The 21796-nt window shown below is 33.2% G+C and overlaps 1 protein-coding gene across 1 annotated transcript in view; it reads right to left on the reverse strand.

Annotated features, from left to right (window-relative positions):
• The window catches only part of LOC114324748 (proton-coupled folate transporter), a 71095-nt gene that overhangs the window by 33114 nt on the left and 16185 nt on the right, over positions 1 to 21796 (reverse strand). Inside the window, exon 3 of the mRNA XM_028272578.2 lies at positions 7724 to 7898. Within this exon, the coding sequence (XP_028128379.2) occupies positions 7724 to 7898 (175 nt within the window). The remainder of the gene's footprint in view (positions 1 to 7723; positions 7899 to 21796) is intronic.

A 21796-nucleotide genomic window follows, 5' to 3' on the forward strand; every position in this document is an offset into this window, starting at 1 on the left:
TTCTTTCACTTGTTCTTTCCTTTGTTCTTTCCTTTTACTATTCTTTTATTTTTATTTTTACCAAACTTAGCGTCGAATTCTTCTACTACCATCAGCATGTTATTTACGGAAATGTCTTCATCCACTGATTGCTCAAAAATCTATAACTCTGTTTTAATTTTCATAAGGTCATGAAAGCGGGTTCTTACCGTTTCCTTATTTTTTGTCCCGTAGGATAATGGCAAGTTTTTCTTTTTTAATACTTTCTTCTTTTCTCACCCTATTATTTGAATTGCTTATAATAATATAAATATAATGGTAGGGGAGCCCAAGCGAGGATTTTACGCGTTACTCGAGAGCGTCAGAAAATCACATAGGGAGAAACCTTGAATCCACTCTGTAAATGCACTCCTACCATATATGTGGACTCTTAATACAGGGGCGTACGTTGGAAGCAGTCCGTAAAAAAATATACCCTTAGAAAAACTCGAAAACTTCACATTAAGACAACGTAAGTTAAGTAGGTACATGAAGAACAGTGTATATTTTAAAAATGTTACGATTTAAGCGGGCATAAGGAAATGGGCAAGTCACAAATGTTCACAAAAAAGCGACTATTTCGCTAAACGAACATCAGACTAAAACACTGAAAAATACGTGTTCAATATTTTTTAAATATCAATCGATTGATACAAAATACGATACCCCACAGAGGAGGTGGGGGTAACTGTAAACTTTTAAAAAAGAACCCCGTGATATTTTGCTAAATGAACATCAGATCGAAAAACTGAAAAATACGTGTTCAATATTTTTCAAAAATTTATCGAATGACCCCAAACATGACCCCTAAAGAAGTGGGACGCCGGGTTATTTTAAAATAATAAATAGGAACCCCCATGTTTTATTGCAGATTTGGATTATACAGTCCTAGTCAAAAGTCCGTACCCCCCCCCTCATATCTTTTGAACGGTTATACCTATAATAGTGAAATTTGGAGGGAGAAAATAAACGGACGTAAGCTTCTTAACTACTAGTCATGACAGGTGACGTAATAGTAACAGATGACGTTACAGAGCCACTGTGACCGATAATTTTAAATGGGACCTTATGGTAAGTCATACCTCGTTTGAAAGGTATTCAAAATACCTATTCAGTCATAATAATTTTGTTTGAGTTTAAGCTAATTTTGATAAATAAATGAAATAAATATAAAATTGGAGTTTCACATTTAATTAATAAAAATTCAAAATTCGGCATATAATTACTTGTCAAAAAGGATGACATTGACGTAAAAACTAATAGAGAATTGAAAAATGTCAATCTTTTTGACAAAGAAACCATAGGCGGATAGTGGAATTTTTATTAATTAAATGCGAACCTATAATATTATATTCATTTAATTTATTCACCAAAATTCAGATCAACTAATACCAAAAAAAAAATTAGTATGACTGAATAGGTATTTTGAATACCTTTCAAACGAGGTATCACTTGCCATAGGGTCCCATTTAAAATTATCGGTCACAGTGGGTCTGCAACGTCATCTGTCACTATTACGTCACCTGTCATGACTAGTAGTTAAGAAGCTTACGTCCGTTTATTTTCTCCCTCCAAATTTCACTATAATAGGTATAACCGTTCAAAAGATACGAGGGGGGTACGGACTTTTGACTAGCACTGTATGTAAAAATAAGTAACTTTTATTCGAACACATTTGGTTTGGATGAATTCGGTGAACATTATGGCTAGATGGCGCTATAATTGGAAATAACGATTTTTGGAAGTGGAAAATTAAATTAAAAAATGAAAACTTAACTTAAGTTCTTTTCGTTTTAGGACCAAATCATCACAACCCATTAGCTGTTCATGACGCTTTAGTAACTGCAAATTTAGCATCTAAGGCTCCCCTACTATCAGTATAGAGGGTGTTTCATTAATAATTGTCCATATAGTAACTGGAGAAACCTTAGCACAAAATACGAAGATTTAACCTAAAACACTTAAATAAAATGTGGTTCCTTACTGAGTTACATGGTGTTTTATCTAAAAATTTAAAAATTATTTTTGCTAAGCATTTTAAAACTATTCGACGTATCCTTTTCGTACTTGACATAAAGTGCTACTACTATACATTCTACTAAATTATGATAAACAATCGTTTCTAGCTACTACCAGAGGCGTACGACAGGGGATAGTGAATGGTTGACCCTTCTCAAATTCTACGCCACTGGAGGAATTACTATTTTAGTGCCATTATTAGATTCTACAATACTTTCTACGTAAATAATATACTCTTCATTAGTAACGATAAAGTCATTAGTTTTCGAGATATTTGAAGTTAAATATGAAACGGCACAGTTATTTTGATTAATTTATATGATTCATATATGATTAAAATTTAAAAATTATTTGTACCCAGTATTTTAAAACTATTTGGCGTATCCTTATCATACATGGCAGAAACTGTAGGTACTCTACACCCTACTAAATTTAGATAAATAAAGGTCTCTAGCTACTACCAGAGGCGTACGACAGGGGATAGTGGCTGGTTGACCCTTCCCAAATTCTACGCCACTGACGAAATTGCTATTTTAGTTTAATTTTTTAATTTTCCAACACTTTTTATGTAAATAATATACTCTTTATTCGTAACGATAAAATGATTAGTTTTCGAGATATTTAAAATTAAAAATGAAGTAATACACTAATCAAAATAACCGTGTCGTTTAATTTTTAATTTCAAAGATCTCGAAAACTAATTATTAATCATTACGAATAAAGAGTATTATTTTCGTAGAAAGTATTGGAGAATCCAAAAATTTTACTAGGATAGCAATTCCACCAGTGGCGTAGAATTTGGAAAGGGTCAACCATTCACTTTCCCCCGTCGTACACCTCTGGTAATAGCCAGAACGTTTGTTTAACATAATTAAGTAGTTTGTACAGTACCTATACTTCCTGCCAAGTCAAAAGGATACGTCGAATAGTTTTAAAACACCGAGCAAAAATAGTTTTTAAATTTTTAGATAAAACACCCTATAACTGAGTAAGGAACCACATTTTATTTAAGAGGATCGGTACGTATTTTCGGCTGCAATGCTATTCAAATGGGGATTAATTTTTTTCGAATCCTGAGAAAACTAATAAGTATTTTTAAAAAATTTAAACGCAGAATGAAAGATTACGTTATTAGCGAGGGCCGAAAGTCCCTGAGAACTTCTATAATGTTTATTTTAATAAGTTTCAGGGGTGAAAAACTAAGAGAAAATTTAGTGCGATTTTTAATTTCAAATATATCATTCAAAATAAACTTCTTATTTATTCTAAGGGACTTTCGGCCCTCGGTAATAATTTAGTCTTTCATTCTGCGTTTAAATTTTTCAAAAATATTTATTGGTTTTTTCAGGATTCGAAAAAAATATACACAATGTTGTGGTAATATTTTCCAAATCTATCTTTGTCTTACAACGCACTCAGCGGAATATAATATTGTCAGCATATATTGTCAGTCAGACACTGACAATCATTGACAATTTTAAATATTTGGCATTGGATCGGGAATATGTTGAGTTATTGATTAAATATTATTGATATTTATGTATTTGATAAATAATTGATTTAAGAAGTGAACTTAATAAAAAGTTATTTATTGTGTATTATTTGTGGAAGATCCAAGCAGAGAATACATCAGGATAATATATTCTGTGATTCAAGTATTTTGTTGTTAAAGATGTTCAAAATTGTAAGCGTTCCATAACAATATATTATTAAAAAATCACTTTAACACTTTTCCTCTTTTCTCGATTGAGTATTAGTCTTTGTTGTACAAATAAATTATTACAATCACTGAATACATAGTTAGTGAAAAAATTATCACATTTATTAACTGAATTAATAATTTGCAATTATAAAAATAACAGTTATCCAAGAACATTCAAAACCCATCTCTTTAAATTAATGATGACATTTTCAAGTAGAATGACATTCTAGTAATGTTTACATATCCATACCAGTGTGAATTTTACTACACGTAATTTGCCGTGTAAAGACAGAAAAAGTAGGGATACACGTAAAATATTCGCGAATTATGTACCCATAGCCTTAAGTGCTTTAGGTTAAATCTTCGTATTTTGTGCTAAGGTTTCTCCAGTTACTATATGGACAATTATTAACGAAACACCCTGTATTATATTATGTAATTCCTTCTTTTTCTCTGTTGGGCTATTGAATTCTTTCTACTGTTAGGATAGTTTTTACATTCCACTTTACGATATTTACTTTATTCCTCATCTTTTTTACGTCTTTTTTGATTTTTGTGTATTGATTTCCAGTTTTGTGATTTCTATTATTAGTGAATTATTTATCCATGGTTTCACAGCTTTCACGTACTCAGACAAGATTTGTTTCTTATCACTTTACTTCCTAAGGGCTCTGGAGTTACTGTATCATTAGCCTTGTCAAATTCACTGAATATTATAAAGGTGTTTGTCTGTTTGTATCCATTTAACTCAAATTTACACACATACAAATCCATGGAGACATAATAGACACACAGAGGTAAGTTGCATAGTAAAGATATCTTTTATGAAAATATTATGTAATAGTAAGGAACATGTTAACTAAGAGTCAAATATGGGTACATCACGATGTCTGTACCTTTCCCCAGAATATAATAATATATAAGAAAGCAGTTTATTAACGAAAAGACTTAGATTTAAAATATTATTTATTATATTTTTATTTCAATTATTCTAATTTTGTTTAAAAAGTAGTAAACTTTGTATCTAGGGCTTTTCGTTGTTTTCCTCGTAATACGAGAGAGAGAGAGAGAGAGAGAGAGAGAGAGAGAGAGAGAGAGAGAGAGAGAGAGAGAGAGAGAGAGAGAGAGAGAGAGAGATGTCTCTAGATTGCGTCTCAAAAGGTAGAATCATTGTATCGCGATGGTTTGCCTTAAATAGGCAGATTGTTGATATTTTTTCTTTCAGAGTTGTGACTGCATAGCTTCACTGAAGATGCATGAGGATGCTGAAATAGCTATATGGAGATAGTGGTCCAACTCTGAATCAAATGTAAACAAAAACTGCCTTTATCTTTTTCATTTTTACTCAGTTTTGAGTATTTAGAAACTGTTTTTCGGTCCTTTTCCTAGACGAAGAGAAGGTAAATGCGTGGCCTAAGTGTCCTTTATTTGCTTTCTCCTATTTTCGTTGTCTCTGTGCTTATATATTTTGTAAAAGCCAGAGATACAGGACGCAGCCAGAAAGCAGTTTATTAACGAGAAGTCTTAGATTTAAAATACTGTTTATTATATTTTTTTTTCAATTATTCTAATTGTTTAAAAAGTAGTAAACTTTGTATCTAGGGCTTTTCGTTGTTTTCCTCGAAATAGGAGGGATGTCGCTAGATTGCCTCTCAAAAGGTGGAATCATTGTATCGCGATAATTTCCCTTAAATAGGCAGATTGTTGATATTTCTTTCAGAGTTGTGACTGCATAGCTTCACTGAGGATGCATGAGGATGCTGAAAAATAGCTATATGGAGATGGTGGTCCAACTCTGAATCAAATGTAAACAAAAACTGCCTTTATCTTTTTCATTTTTACTCAGTTTTGAGTATTTAGAAACTATCTTTCGGTCCTTTTCCTAGACGAAGAGAAGGTAAATGCGTGGCCTAAGTGTCCTCTATTTGCTTTCTCCTATTTTCGTCGTCTCTGTGCTTATATATTGTAAAAGCCGGAGATACAGGATGCAGCCAGAAAGCAGTTTATTAACGAAAAGTCTTAGATTTAAAATATTTATTATATTTTTATTTCAATTATTCTAATTGTTTAAAAATAGTATAATATAGTTGATCCAAAAGATGGCATAACCCAGACATCCAAAGTGAAAGTTATCCTTCAACACCAAATTGTTCTATATGGTCCACACAATGTTTGGGGGGGGGAGGGGGGGGAGAAATCGGTAAATTGGTAGTGTAGTTTTTTAAGTTTTTGTCAATATTTCTAAAACTGTGCGGTTTAGCATGAACAACCTTCTATACAAAATTGTTCTACATTAAATTTGAAATAAAAAAGGCTCTATGCATAATCTTTCTAAAATGCATGGTTCCAAAGTTACGGAGGTAGTATAGTAAAACTGGTCCAAAAGAAGGCCTAACCCAAACATCCAAAGTAAAAGTTTTACTCCAACACCAAAAGGGCACCAAAAGAAATAAAAAAGGCCCTATGCCTAATCTTTCTAAAATGCATGGTTCCAAAGTTACGGAGGTAGTATAGTATAACTGGTCCAAAAAAAGGCCTAACCCAAACATCCAAAGTAAAAGTTTTACTCCAACACCAAATTGTTCTGTATGGTCCACTTATTGTTCAGTACAAAGTTACACCATTTTGAGCGTCCGTTTTGGGGGGCAGATGGGGGAGAATTCGGTAAATTAGTAGTTTTTTTAAGTTTTTCGTCAATATTTCTAAAACTATGCTTTAGCGTAAACAATGTTATATACAAAAATGTTCTACATGAAATTTAAAACAAAAAATCTTGTATACAGAATTGTTATAACATCAACGATTTCATAGTTACGGAGGGTGAAAAGTCGAGGTTTTCGATACTTTTTATATTTTTTGGGCAATCTATGGTAAAACTATACCAAAAACCCAGACATCCAAAGTGAAAGTTATCCTCCAACACCAAATTGTTCTATATGGTCCACATAATGTTCAGAAAAAAGTCACACCATTTTGAGCGTCGGGTTTGGGGGCGATAGGGGGGACAAATCGGTAAATATAAAAAGTATCGAAAACCTCCAATTTTCACCCTCCGTAACTCTGGAACCGTTGATTTTATAACAATTATGTATAAACCTTTTTTGTTTTAAATTTTATGTAGAACATTCTTCTATAGAACATTTTTTACGCTAAAGCATAGTTTTAGAAATATTGACGAAAAACTTAAAAAAAACTACTTATTTACCGATTTCTCCCCCATCTCCCCCCCAAACCAGACGCTCAAAATGGTGTAACTTTTTACTAAACAATATGTGGACCATATAGAACAATTTGGTGTTGAAGGAAAACTTTTACTTTGGATGTCTGGGTTAGGCCTTTTTTGGACCAATTATACTATACTACCTCCGTAACTTTGGAACCGTTCATTTTAGAAGGGTTATGCATAGGGCCTTTTTTATTTCAAATTTAATGTAGAACAATTTTGTATAGAAGGTTGTTCATGCTAAACCGCATAGTTTTAGAAATATTGACGAAAAACCTAAAAAAACTACGAATTTACAGATTTCTCCCCCCTCTCCCCCCACCCCGCAAACCCGACGCTCAAAATGGTGTGACTTTTTTCTGAACATTATATGGACCATATAGAACAATTTGTTGTTGGAGGATAACTTTCACTTTGGATGTCTGGGTTTGGGTACTATACTAAAAGTAGTAAACTTTGTATCTAGGGCTTTTCGTTGTTTTCCTCGTAATACGAGACATGTCGCTAGATTGCGTCTCAAAAGGTGGAATCATTGTATCGCGATGGGTTTCCTTAAATAGGCAGATTGTTGATATTTGTTTCAGAGTTGTGACTGCATAGTTTCACTGAGGATGCATAAGGATGCGCTATATGGAGATGGTGGTCCAACTCTGAATCAAATGTAAACAAAAACTGCCTTTATCTTTTTTACAATAATATATCTTTGCTATAAAACATATAGTACATATATGATATTTCTAATAAAATAAAATAATATTTACCTAATGGCCCTCGTCTTTGGTGTCGTAATATCTGCCATATAAAGTGTAATAATGAGAAATGTTGTACTAAATCCTCCAACTAAACTTCCTGGTAGTGAAGCAATAACAAAATACCAAGGTGAAAGATATTCATAGTATGCAACGAAAGTATTTAGAAGAGTATGTATTGTTGTTCCTAAAAGTGATATTATGTAAAAGCTATTATTATTATAAAATGCATGTACAGTGCGTCCATAAAGTAACGCATAAATTCGTTATTTCGTAAACCCGCAACTTTAAGGTAAAATCCCGTAACAGGTCGATTTATATTTTTAAATTACGATTTTTTGGCATATATATTATACTAGTTACGTAATCCGTCTGGGTGTGATGACGTAATTGATGATTTTTTTTATTGAGAATAGATGTCATGTGATAGCTCATTTGAAAGGTTATTTTCAAATGAGCTATCACATGAACTGAATAGATAATTGAATACCCCTTCAAATGAGCTATCACATGACTCCTATTTTCATTTAAAAAATCATCGATTACGCCATCACGCCCAGATAGATGACGTCACTAGTATGATATATATGACAAAAAATCGTAATTTAACCCTTAATATCCTGAATTTTAATTTCTTTGCAACATTTTATTTTTTTATTTCGATGTATACGGGAGTAGGTTTTAAAAGAAAATACTTACACTTTTTTTCTTAATTATTTTGGATTTCCTAGAAAATTGCCGTGACATATATGTTACGCTAGGAAGATATAGAAGCAAAAATATTTAAAATATTCCCTGTTATAAATATAAAAATAAAAAGCAAATACAAAATTAGATAAATGAAAAAATATAATCAAATTATTATAGATGAAAATCTATGTTGCACTCGATGCATACTCCCACATTGCACTTGCAACACTTGGTACGTACATGCCAACTGCAGCCCTAATGTGCAGAACGTCTCCTTTTTATCAGGAATATAGGCCAGAAGCTGGTCAATCTTATCATTTCTTATATGTCTGACTACTTTGGACGAAGATGGCCTGTCTGCACCTTTTGGTACGGTATCATATTTCTTAATATACAATGTTACTAGATACCATCGAAATTCTTGATGTGGTATAGGATCATGGGTTTTGTTATAAAGGTACGAAGCATTTTGAATAGCTATGCCCAGCATCCGTGTAAATAGACACGACAACCATTTTTAGAGTGAATTCCTACTCGGTATCTATCTACATTCTGGTCCATAAGATCAACTTCAACTCTTCTTTCACTTGCTTATTAGCCTTTGCTGATGATCTGGAAGGCCCAACCTCGTCAATATCATTATATATTTCGGAATATTTTTCACTATTTCGTAAAGCAAAGTTCAACAGGTGCCGTAAGAATTCTCCCGGACAACTTGTTCAAATCATTATCTTCCTCATCACCAGACTCCTCGTCTGTACGCACATTAAATTCTGGGGGTTCAGTATATATATATATATATACAGTACCTAAATTTTAAACGTATCTACTAGTGGGTCTGTCCCTATGTTTTTAACATTGTTTTATTTTGTGACGTCTATTATTGTTATTGTTCACTGCCAACTTTACATGCAGGTCACGTAATGATCTTGAAAAAGGCAAGGATATTCCTGTCGAAACGTCGATTAAATGATATGACATAACATCATAGCCATCTCTTTTTCTTTGTGAACCTAAGCCCAAGAAACCCAAATTAAAAAATATATATATATATATATATATATATATATATATATATATATATATATATATATATATATATTTATGCACAGATATCAAAGTGAGGTCCTGACATTACGCGCACTTAGTGAGGACCGGTAGAAAACGTAGACATAATCGTTTCAACTCTTCATAGTGACCTTGACAAGTCAATAGCAATTAAAAAATGACGAGTATACACAAAAAATATTACGTATATGTGCCCCGTATTGTTCAAGTATATTGCCACCCAAGTGAGGCCATTACACGCAGCTATTAAAGTGAGACTGTATATACTTTTTCGTTATGCGCACAAAGTGAGGACAACTTTACGTGTATATTTCCTTACAGCTCATCAAGTGAGGACCATACAGTGTTGTCGATAAATATGAGATTAATCGTTTCTACTGCCTTTTTCTGTATAACACAGTAAGAATTATTATTGTTTCGTTGTTTCAGTCACTTGTAGTTATAAAAAGGATGTGGACTCTTTGTTCTTGCTCGTACTGTTTGTTAATTTTATAACATTTTAGTACCTCAGCATTAAATCACGGTAGCCTTATCGGAGACTAGCGTTAATAAAGAAATAGTTTTATATTTTTTAATAATTTACGTTAAAGATGGATAGGAAAGCAAGAATTTTGAAAATAGCGTTAGTTGAGAACAATAATAATCAAAATGGAGGATACAGTGATAGTTCAGTTATGTGAAATTTATATTGAACTTAACATATAAATATAAAAGCCCGACTTTTGATCTAAGGGGAACACAGTTTTTACGGTACATACATATCTGTCATTTGTCAACCCCCTCCCTTCCATTTCCCCCACCCCTTATTTTTAAATAGGGAATAGGGGCGTGTGCTAGCTCATTTGAAAGGATATTAAATTCTCTATCCAGTATTATTAACATTGACATAATTATCTATACAGAGTGTATTTTAGTATAGGTACTGTTGCCCCTGTCGATTTTCATTTTGAAACGACAATTTTCCAACCTTAATTTTAGTATACAAGATGATTTACTTAATTTAATTAAACTTAATGTACCTTTTTTACTGACTTAATTTTACAGTTATTCCACTAGATGGCAAATACAGTGAATATGATCATATGTTTTATTTCGAATAATCATTTTAAAATAGTTTTAGTTTTCTATTTTCTCTGAAAGTTGTTGCAAGCTTCTTGTTCTTATACTTAAAATCATGTCACTACAAATTTATACGAGACTACATATTAAGAGTATAGAAAGTATTATAATATATGACATACATGCTTTTTTCCATTTATTGAAGATATTTCACCTTATCCTGAAACAATGCAATGTGAACAAGTGTCCTCAACTAAAAAAATATATCAGACTATTTTAATACTAAGTGTATAGTTTGTATCATAAACCGTATTGAAATAGATTGCAACATGTGTGTGTGGTTGGGATATTGACTGCGAAACCTAAGGCTTCATTCGCCTAATCATATTTACCTTTGATTCTTATAACAATAAATAAAATTGATTAACATTTTATATCAATATTATTAGTGTTTTTAAACAATATCAGTATGATATATCAGTATGATAAAGTCAAGATAAACAATACTATAATAGAAAGCTTTGAGGTCAAACAATGACTGCGGCAGGGTGATCCATTATCGTCAATAATGTTTAGCATATTACTAGAAAAGGTTATACAGGAAGCAAACATTAATAGAACAGGTCTGATCTACCACAAAAAACATCAGTGCTTGGCATTCGCAGACGATTTGGTAATCTTGGCTAGGAGCAAAATAGAACTTATAGAAACAGTCATGAAACTCGAGGAGAGGGCAGCAACCAAAGGATTGTATATAAATGAAGCAAAAACAAAGTATATGGAATGAACAAATAAGCAATTCGTTCGGGGGCAATACATAACAATGACAACAGCGAAGGGAACACAGTATAAATTCGAAGAAGTTTAGAGATTTGAGTACTTAGGAACTGTCTTCACAAGAGATCCTAACTGTGAAGAAGAAATACAAAAGAGAATTATGTCGGGCAACCGCGCTATATTTGCTTTTAATGGGTTGTTAAGAAGTAAACATATATCACGAAGAGCAAAACTAAGAACTTACAAGACCGTAATAAGGCCGATAGTAACGTATGCTTCTGAAACATGGGTCACAACAAAAAAACATCAAGAGTTGTTGTTCCACCCGGTGGGAAACTGAGCTCTATCAAGATCCTAACATACTAGCAGTAATTAAGGCGCAAAGACTTAGATGGTTGGACCATGTGCAGAGGATGATTCCATCTAGAATTCCCAGAATGGTACTATCTAGTGCATTGGCAGGGAAAAGACGAAGAGGAAGACCGAGGTCACGATGGAGTAATGGAGAGAAGATATGAGAAGAATTAACTTAAGGAACTGGGAAACAAAAGCGACTGACAAAAGGGAGTGGAAAAGAATAGTACATCAAGCCATGGGCCTACTAGGCTCGTACTGCTTACATATTATAATATCAGTTTTCTAATATTATCCAGTTCCATATCCAGTTCCGAATCCAGTGGTTATATTTCTTCCGTATTGTTTAGTTTCGCTTCCAGTGATTGTATTTTTTTTTCTTGTTTTTTTTTGAAATATTTATTTATTATTTTATTACTATATTTTTTTATTGTGCTCATAATAGATTGCAACATGGTCTACAGACATGAATGCAGTAACAATAAATAAAAAAATCGGAGATCCACACCCCGGATTTGAAATCGAAACCTCTGCTTTACGAATCCGAGATCCGAGGTCTACCCACTAGGTCACTAGGCTATCGCTCTTAAGACAATATTTTTTCCTGAAACGGGGAACTTCTAAAGCCGGGTCTAGACTATGTAACAAAACATGCTAATAACAAAGTTGTACAACAAATTTGTTGTACAACTTTGTTATGTAACTTAGTATAATATAGCATGAGTATCCAGACTATATAACAAAAAACAAAACAACAACATGCGAATAAATTTTGCAGCATTTTAGATGGATAGCTGGTAGGTTAGGTAGTATATAGAATTGCGTCATATAAGTATGGAGGATCTCTTCATAGCAACAGCAGCTTGTGTAATATTGTGGAGGCGACACCGGCGTGTTAAATTAATATTTTGGATGTGTCCTTCATTAGCAGCTCGAGCAAAATATAGGTAGTGGTACAGCTCTTTTAGCTGATCTGGAAAGAGATAACATAGACCCATCGACAGGAGACATTAAATGTGATGGCAGTTTTAAAAACTTCTTAAGAATAGAAAGTTCTGATTTTGAATTTCTTATAAATGACATCGGCCATAAAATAGGCAGGAAAGACATTTCGAGATGCAATTCCAATAAGAGAAAGATTAACAGTTATATTATTAGCAAAGTATATTTTTTAAACTTTTTACTCATTGTTTCAGAGAGGAAGTATAACATTTGTGTAAAATTTAATTCCTCAGTATTATCGTCTTCACCTGTTCATGATTGAGTGTCACTGTCTGTTTGAATTGGTGTAGCTGGAGAAGTAGCGGATGTAGGTGTAGTGGACGGAATAGAAAGGCTCAGATATATTGTATGATTGAGTGCCTGTTTGAGTAGCTGATGAAGCAGTCTGCATCTGTGTAACGAATGAAGTGAATGTTACAGGTTTTATGTCTGAACACTCTGCTCTGTAGAGAATAGTATTTATGTCAAATTTAGAGTTGATTTGCACCGATTTGCTGTTAAGGTTCCGCGTACTGCTTTTCTTTTGTTGGCTTGAGTTATAGGCGTACGTGCATTGCATTAGTTTTAACTACAGTTTCTGTATCTATTTTCACTTCTATTTCAGTCTATTCATCGTGTTTTTTATTTGTTTTTTAAATCAATAAATGTAGCTCATCCCATAGCAATCCCATAATACTCGTTACTTACGAAATAGCTCAATTAAATGAGTAGTCAGTTCTTTCGACAATTTCATCGCGTAAATGACCCTACGTGAACAGAGCAAAGAAAAATCTAGCACAATCACTCCAGAATGAACAAGGCGATATGACTCCAACGGTTGCTGCTCGCGTAGGTACTATGCCAGAGAATGTTTCAATAACATGTTTTTAGGTGTAGATCAGTCGCGGTGCGGTTTTATAATTTTCTTTGATGTTTACCGACATCTGTTGGATAACATAAAACATGCTATATAACCAGAAAAATGTTATACAACACTGTGTTTTAAAACTTGTTTTTTTTAAATTTTGTAACAAGTTACAAAACTTTGTTATTTAACATGTTTTGTTACATAGTCTGGACCCGGCTTAACGGTAACTGCTTATAGGTAATACACTACAATTTCTGAATATTTTTTCTGAAATCTATCGAATGGTACCAAACACGACCCCCACGGAGGTGGGGGGGGGGTTACTTTAAAATCTTAAATAGGAACTCCTTTTTTTATTTCAGATTTGGATTCTTTGCGTAAAAATAAGCAACTTTTATTCGAAACGTTTTTTCTAATCACGGATAGGTGGCGCTATAATCGGAGAAAACGGGTGTTGGAAATGGAAAATTAAATTAAAATATGGAAAGTCCCCACCAAAATGGAAAATTTTACTTAACTTTTTTGGTTTTAGAACCTAATAATCACAACCCAATAGGTCCCCAAAGCGCTCGAGTGACTGCACATTTAGCATACTTTGCTCCCCTACTATATGTATTATAAATAATATGCGAAGTAATTATTAACCCAAACAACCATAATTCAACTTTTATTTACTAATAAAGAACTGGACGAAAGTGTCACATCAGCTTTTATGAAACACATGAATATTTACATAAAAAGGTATGTGATCTGCTTGAAATCGATATTCCCAAAATCATCTAAAAATTGTTTATACATGAGTACTTTGAGACTCTTGTATGAAATGTGAATACCGAAATACGATTAGGAATCTCCATTATGTAAATTTTAAATAATACATAATTCTTAGGAAATGAAAGGTATTATACAAACGTGTTAAAAAATACTACCTACTGAAATTTTTTGATGGCAATAAATGATGAATTGGTTTATCGAATTTATTTTTAAGGTGATACGGTAGCGATCAACAGGTAGCCAAAACGCGTTCCAAGATTGAGGCTGTAATTTTGAATATTTTTTCGAGATATTTGGCACACGTATTTATAATATAATAAAGAATGGCGGTACAGAGCCCAATTTGAAAAATATATTAATATGTGGAAATTACTCTGTAAATAAATACAATATTAAAAAAACGAGTCTGTACCGCCATTAAGAAGAACAAAAAAATACACTTTCTTCAAATAAACTTTTTTATCAGATGCCTAGATTTTGTGTCATTTTGGAACTACTAATGAAATAAAAAATTTTAGTAGTTCCAAAATGACACAAAATCTAGGCATCGGATAAAAAAGTTTATTTGAAGAAAGTGTATTTTTTTGTTCTTCTTAGTGGCGGTACAGGCTCGTTTTTTTAATATCTATTGTATTTAATTACAGAGTAATTTCCACATATTAATATATTTTTTAAATTGGGCTCTGTACCGCCATTCTTTATTATATTACCAATACGTGTGCCACATATCTCGAAAAAATATTCAAAATTACAGCCGCAATCTTGGAACGCGTTTTCGCTACCTGCTGATCGCTACTGTTTCCTCTTAAGTAAAATATGTCATTCGGATATTTTTTTAAACTCGATAGATCCTAGGGACATGTCGGTAGATCGGTAGGATCATCACTTTTGGGAGTTTTGGGAATATCCCAATTGACAACGCAATATACACCGACGCCGTCTACAACGAGCGACGAATCAGAGATGCCAGATTGGGGTACTTTCGCCCATTTTTAGGGTAATTTGAAAGCACATGGGAAAATTTTTATAGGTTGAATTGGTTGGGGAATTTTTCGGGAGGAAAATTGAGCAAACTGAATTGCAATATAAATGTATGTAACATATAACATTATATTAACATTATAACCTATCGAGTATATAAGAAGGAAGAGAGACAGACCCCGAAAATCTTTTAGAGATAAAATGGACGAAGCAATATTAGAAAAGAAACCTGCAGGACTGGAAAAACAGAAAGAACTGAAAATAACGGTCAAGTGAAATAATACAGGAAAAACTATGGAAATCCAGGGTGGTCAAGAAAAAACAGGATGTTTCTAAATAAATGCGACAAACTTTAAAGGGTAATTCTATATGAAAAAATAATGACAGTTTGCTCTATAAGCATATGTCAGCAAATACTTCGTTTCCGAGATATGGGGTGTTGACATTTTTCTTACAAACTGACGATTTCTTTATTGTTCTAAAACCGGTTCAGATATGCAAATGAAATTGGATGTGTTTTAAGAGGTAATTATTGCGCATTTTTTGACATAAAATTAATAATTTTATATCTACTGTTGAAATGGTGTGAATTTTTTTAAAGAAAAACATAGTACGCCACTGAGATATTTCAAATAACAAATCATTTTGGAATTACTCGTTCAATTTATGATATATACAAAAATCTATTATTCCTTTTTTTCATACGTCGTTCGTGCCGTTTTTATGCAAAAAGTGAAACATCTTAACGCGTACAAAGTATTCGAAATAAATTTCTATATATTCATATTATGAAAAAGAAATTGTCAATTCTAATTCATATAGATATACCTGGTTTGTTTTTTTTTATTTCAAATTACACACCCACGGACACACGACAATGTTGATAAAGCAAAGTTTACAGAACAGGAAGACAAAACTATTTAACCATTGAGGCTATAATGACAAGCAGCAGTATAATAATATCACTGACTATTCATAAATTTGTTGATACTTCGTAAATCTGATCTTCGTGTATTTTAAGTATGTATGTATACCATTGTAATACCATAAAAGTGATAGGTATTACCTGACAAATGACCTTTAAAAGCCATAACAATTTTTAGGTTGCATTATTTTTATTAGAGAATTTTTGTGAGCTAGAAATAGTTTTCTTATTGTTACAATTATTTAATATTAATTGTCTTAGGAGTAATCTTAGCCCAAAGATAATCTATAAAGTCCAAAAAAATAATGAATGTAAAAAATATTATATTTTTTTTTGTTTAGCTAATGCCTCGACAACTAATGGCCATTGGCATGGTAGGTACGGTAATTTTGAACAGTTAGGTACCTAGTGTCATGTGTAAGTAGTGTGTGTTGAGTAAGCGCCTTGTTACTTTGCAATGTCGACGTCATTGTCTTTGCAAAGAGACGCTAATTGTATCCGAACGTCTGCGGTCCCTCCGGTGAGAACCGATCCCACGAGGACAGAAACTATATTCATTTATTAATTTATAATAAATGAAAAATTTCCGACCCTGGTGAGATTCGAACCCACAACCTTTCGGATTTTTTAGATCCACAGGCAGGCGCTCTTACCACTGAGCCACGGAGGGGGGTAAATATTATATTTATATATCAGCGTCTCTCAAAATTTGGCGCCCCCAAATTCTGGCGCCCCGGGCGGTCGCCCGGCTCCCCTTTATCCGGCGCTGCTTTAAGGCACTAGTGCTTTAAAATTTTTATGGCACTGCAATTCGTATTGATCGTATAGGCAATTTTGATGTAATGTCAAAAAAATATAAAAATGGAATGTCAGTCAAGTTCAAGTAAAAGTTTTTGTAGATATTGTCCTGTAATTACGTTTGTAGAAAAAATATTGCATGATATGTCTGTTAAAAAGTGCATTTTTAAGGCACTCATGTGAATTGCAGAACTCGCTGTCGCTCATTCTGCAAACTTTCACATGCGTGCCTTAAACGTGTACTTTTAACACTTATATCATAAATAACTATTGAAATACTGATTACAAAAATTTATAGTATTTTAAGCCTTTCTGAGAGCATATGCGCAAAAATTTCGCTCGAATTATTTTTAAATGCGTTCATTTTTTTCGAATACTGAGAAAACCTTAAGTATTTTTAAAAAATTTAAACGCAGAAAGAAATATTACTGTATTATCCATGGTCGAAAGTCCTTGAGAACTTCTATAAATATTTATTTTAATAAGTCACAGGGGTGAAAAAAAATAGTCTGATTTTTAATTTTAAATATATCATTCAAAAGAAACTTTTTGTTCATTATAAGGGACTTTCTGCCCTCGGGAATAATGTAGTTTTCTATTTTGCGTTTAAATTTTTTTAAAATACCTATTAGTTATCTCAGGATTCGAAAAAAATAAATGCGTTTAAAAAGAACTCGACCGAAATTTTGCGCCTAGGCTCTCAAAAAGGATTAAAGTATTAAACATTTTTGTACTGTTTGAATTTATGCGACGATTGACGATCCACTGTTTTAAAGATTGGTTGAACAGATGTTGCCAGTTGTATGGTCCTCACTATGTGTATCGTAAGTTATTCAACAGGGCATAGAATATACATGGTTAGAAAATATACGCCAAAGTCAGCGCCTCTATGCGGAAAATCTCTGAACTAAAAATTGATGTGGACCATACAAAGTGAGGTCCCACTTTTTTTTGTAAAAAAACAGTGTTTGCTATCAGTACATGTCTACAAAAAAGTCTTACATTGATTGACTAAGTGAGGTCCGTATACTGGACCTCACTTTGTACAGGACCTCACTTCAACCGCAGTTTCTTTTGATATGTGGCTCACTTCATACGCTGGGAGTAAATATATATATATATATATATATATATATATATATATATATATATATATATATATATATATATATATATATATATATATATATTGATGTGATCTTGATTATTGATATGAGATAATAATTTTATATGTCATTTAATTTAATCAATGCTTTAATAATAATCTAATTAATTTACCAGATCACATATCAATATGTTTTCAATCTCAGGGCTTTTTATAAAATTAATTACTTACATACGTGGCTTCTAAGTATTTCTCAATGGTTCCTAATCGGGATAGGAAAGAAAAGAGTAAAATAATAACACATATGGGTTACAATTGTAATCAAAATATTGTTTATTTTATTTAAATGGCAATCACTGCTTATTAGTTGCTATATCTTATTATTCTTAAAAATAACATTTACACATGGGAATCTTATTTCCTTTTGGTTTCCAATTGAAAGTTTTTATTAACATTTAACTATTATGATTTATTAGCAACAATTCTATTTAAGTTTGATGAAGCTTTTCTGATATTATTGACTATGTTTCTTCAATTTTAAATGTGGTATTTAATACGAAAAACCCATACATTCATGTCCAAACAAATGAGACTGACCTTTTTCTGGTGAACTGAGAATGTCTTCACACAAGACCCGTTTCCTGCTATCCTTGGCTGCAATCAAAACCTCGTCCTGGCTTCCAGTAATGTTCTCCTCTGAAACTAGCTCGTATAGCTCTCGTTTCCTGCTTCTGTCGTGATGCTGTGTTCTACCTTTTTCGAAACTGCAATCAGCTACCGGGAACTCTTGGCTCAAGGAGGTTCTTTTACTCTCAACCTGGCCTACCTCTCGTTCCGCGATAGATACTCCACACTCACGGAACTACACCGGCTTTCTCACTCTCCGTACACTACCGTCTACTACTCGACTTCACTTCTCGACAGCTCAAAACATTCTGATCTCTATTTGTCATTCATTCCCCTACTTTCTAAATATCCCTTCCAGATTCACAAATCAAACTTCCACCACCAACTCTCATTCGCAGTATTCCTCAAAACCAATTTTTAAACTTTCTAAATATGCTTAATGGATTTCAAAGAAAATAGTTAATTCCCATTCTAAAATTACTTTCTACTATATACAAATTTTAATGACCTATTCTCTATTTCCACTTAGTCTTATTTAGCATCGGCTAATGATCGATCCTTCCGCGAACAACGATAATGACCTATTAACGATTTCACTTGAGTCTTATTTAATCACTTCTTAAAATTAAATATAACAATTTGTTGTATACAGGTTGTTCTAAATTTATATGCCCGTGGTTGAGAAAATTGAAAATATTTTATATTAAATTGAATTCTGTTTATAATTATCAAATTTTAATTTTCATATCAAATAGAAATATAACAATATATATATATATATATATATATATATATATATATATATATATATATATATATATATATATATATATATATATATATATACGAATTAAACGAAAAGGTTTCTCTGGTATACAGAAGAAATCTTTTCCGTAGCGGACGCGAAAATGTAAATTTCAAAGTCTTCATAAAAGACGATGAACGACAAAAGACACCTCTTTGTGTCACAGATTTGTCTACAAAGCCACGTTATTCGCTACATATTCGTCAATAACGGAGAAACCGTGATATGAAAGGAAACGGCGATTGCATTTTATTTCACTTCGACCACCACCGATATTCTACACGACGTGTTTCGAGCTCATGTCAAGCTCTCGTCAGGAACATCTAGGTGGATGGTAGAGGTGTAACAAAATGCATTTGGCCTTTCTGGTAATAATAAAATAACCAGACTTCAGTACACTTGGTACGACATCTATATGAATTAAACGAAAAGATTTCTCTGGTATACAGAAGAAATCTTTTCCGTAGCGTACGCGAAAATGTAAATTTCAAAGTCTTCATAAAAGCCGATGAACGACAAAAGACACCTCTTTGTGTCACATATTTGTCTAAAAAGCCACGTTATTCGCTACATATTCGTCAATAACGGAGAAACCGTGATATGAAAGGAAACGGCGATTGCATTTTATTTCACTTCGACCACTTTTATTTTATTATTACCAGAAAGGCCAAATGCATTTTGTCACACCTCTACCAACCACCTAGATGTTCCTGACGAGAGCTTGACATGAGCTTGAAACACGTCGTGTAGAATATCAGTGGTGGTCGAAGTGAAATAAAATGCAATCGCCGTTTCCTTTCATATCACGGTTTCTCCGTTATTGACGAATATGTAGCGAATAACTTGGCTTTGTAGACAAATCTGTGACACAAAGAGGTGTCTTTTGTCGTTCATCATCTTTTATGAAGACTTTACATTTTCGCGTCCGCTACGGAAAAGGTTCTTCTGTATACCAGAGAAATCTTTTCGTTTAATTCATATAGATGTCGTACAAAGTGTACTGAAGTCTGGTTATTTTATTATTACCAGAAAGGCCAAATGCATTTTGTTACACCTCGACCATCCATCTAGATGTTCCTGACGAGAGCTTGACATGAGCTCGAAACACGTCGTGTAGAATATCGGTGGTGGTCGAAGTGAAATAAAACGCAATCGCCGTTTCCTTTCATATATATATATACATATATATATATATATATATATATATATATATATGAATTAAAACGCCATAATACATGGCATTGGAGCACAAATTCGTCAAAACTTCCGCGATTTAACTGGTACCAATAGACTGATATATCGATATTTCAAGGTCTCCCTCTCATCAGTCAGTCGAGCTGGTACTACAAATTAAATCACGGAAGTTTCTCTGAACGTCTCCAAAAATTTCTCCACTCTAGTGGCAGCTTACAGAGGCGCCATCTCTTTTGATGGCAGGTAACGAAGACGATTTAATAATACCGTCTCCTATCCTCTGAGCTATCGGAATGTGCAAAAAGAATAAAGCTTCTAGCAAAGCTTGCTATTGCTTTTATGAATTAAAACGCCATAATACATGGCATTGGAGCACAAATTCGTCAAAACTTCCGCGATTTAACTGGTACCAATAGACTGATATATCGATATTTCAAGGTCTCCCTCTCATCAGTCAGTCGAGCTGGTACTACAAATTAAATCACGGAAGTTTCTCTGAACGTCTCCAAAAATTTCGCCACTCTAGTGGCAGCTTACAGAGGCGCCATCTCTTTTGATGGCAGGTAACGAAGACGATTTAATAATACCGTCTCCTATCCTCTGAGCTATCGGAATGTGCAAAAAGAATAAAGCTTCTAGCAAAGCTTGCTATTGCTTTTATGAATTAAAACGCCATAATACATGGCATTGGAGCACAAATTCGTCAAAACTTCCGCGATTTAACTGGTACCAATAGACTGATATATCGATATTTCAAGGTCTCCCTCTCATCAGTCAGTCGAGCTGGTACTACAAATTAAATCACGGAAGTTTCTCTGAACGTCTCCAAAAATTTCGCCACTCTAGTGGCAGCTTACAGAGGCGCCATCTCTTTTGATGGCAGGTAACGAAGACGATTTAATAATACCGTCTCCTATCCTCTGAGCTATCGGAATGTGCAAAAAGAATAAAGCTTCTAGCAAAGCTTGCTATTGCTTTTATGAATTAAAACGCCATAATACATGGCATTGGAGCACAAATTCGTCAAAACTTCCGCGATTTAACTGGTACCAATAGACTGATATATCGATATTTCAAGG

The sequence above is a fragment of the Diabrotica virgifera genome, chromosome 1 (genome assembly GCF_917563875.1).
Source record: "Diabrotica virgifera virgifera chromosome 1, PGI_DIABVI_V3a".
Classification (NCBI taxonomy): Eukaryota; Metazoa; Arthropoda; class Insecta; order Coleoptera; family Chrysomelidae; genus Diabrotica; species Diabrotica virgifera.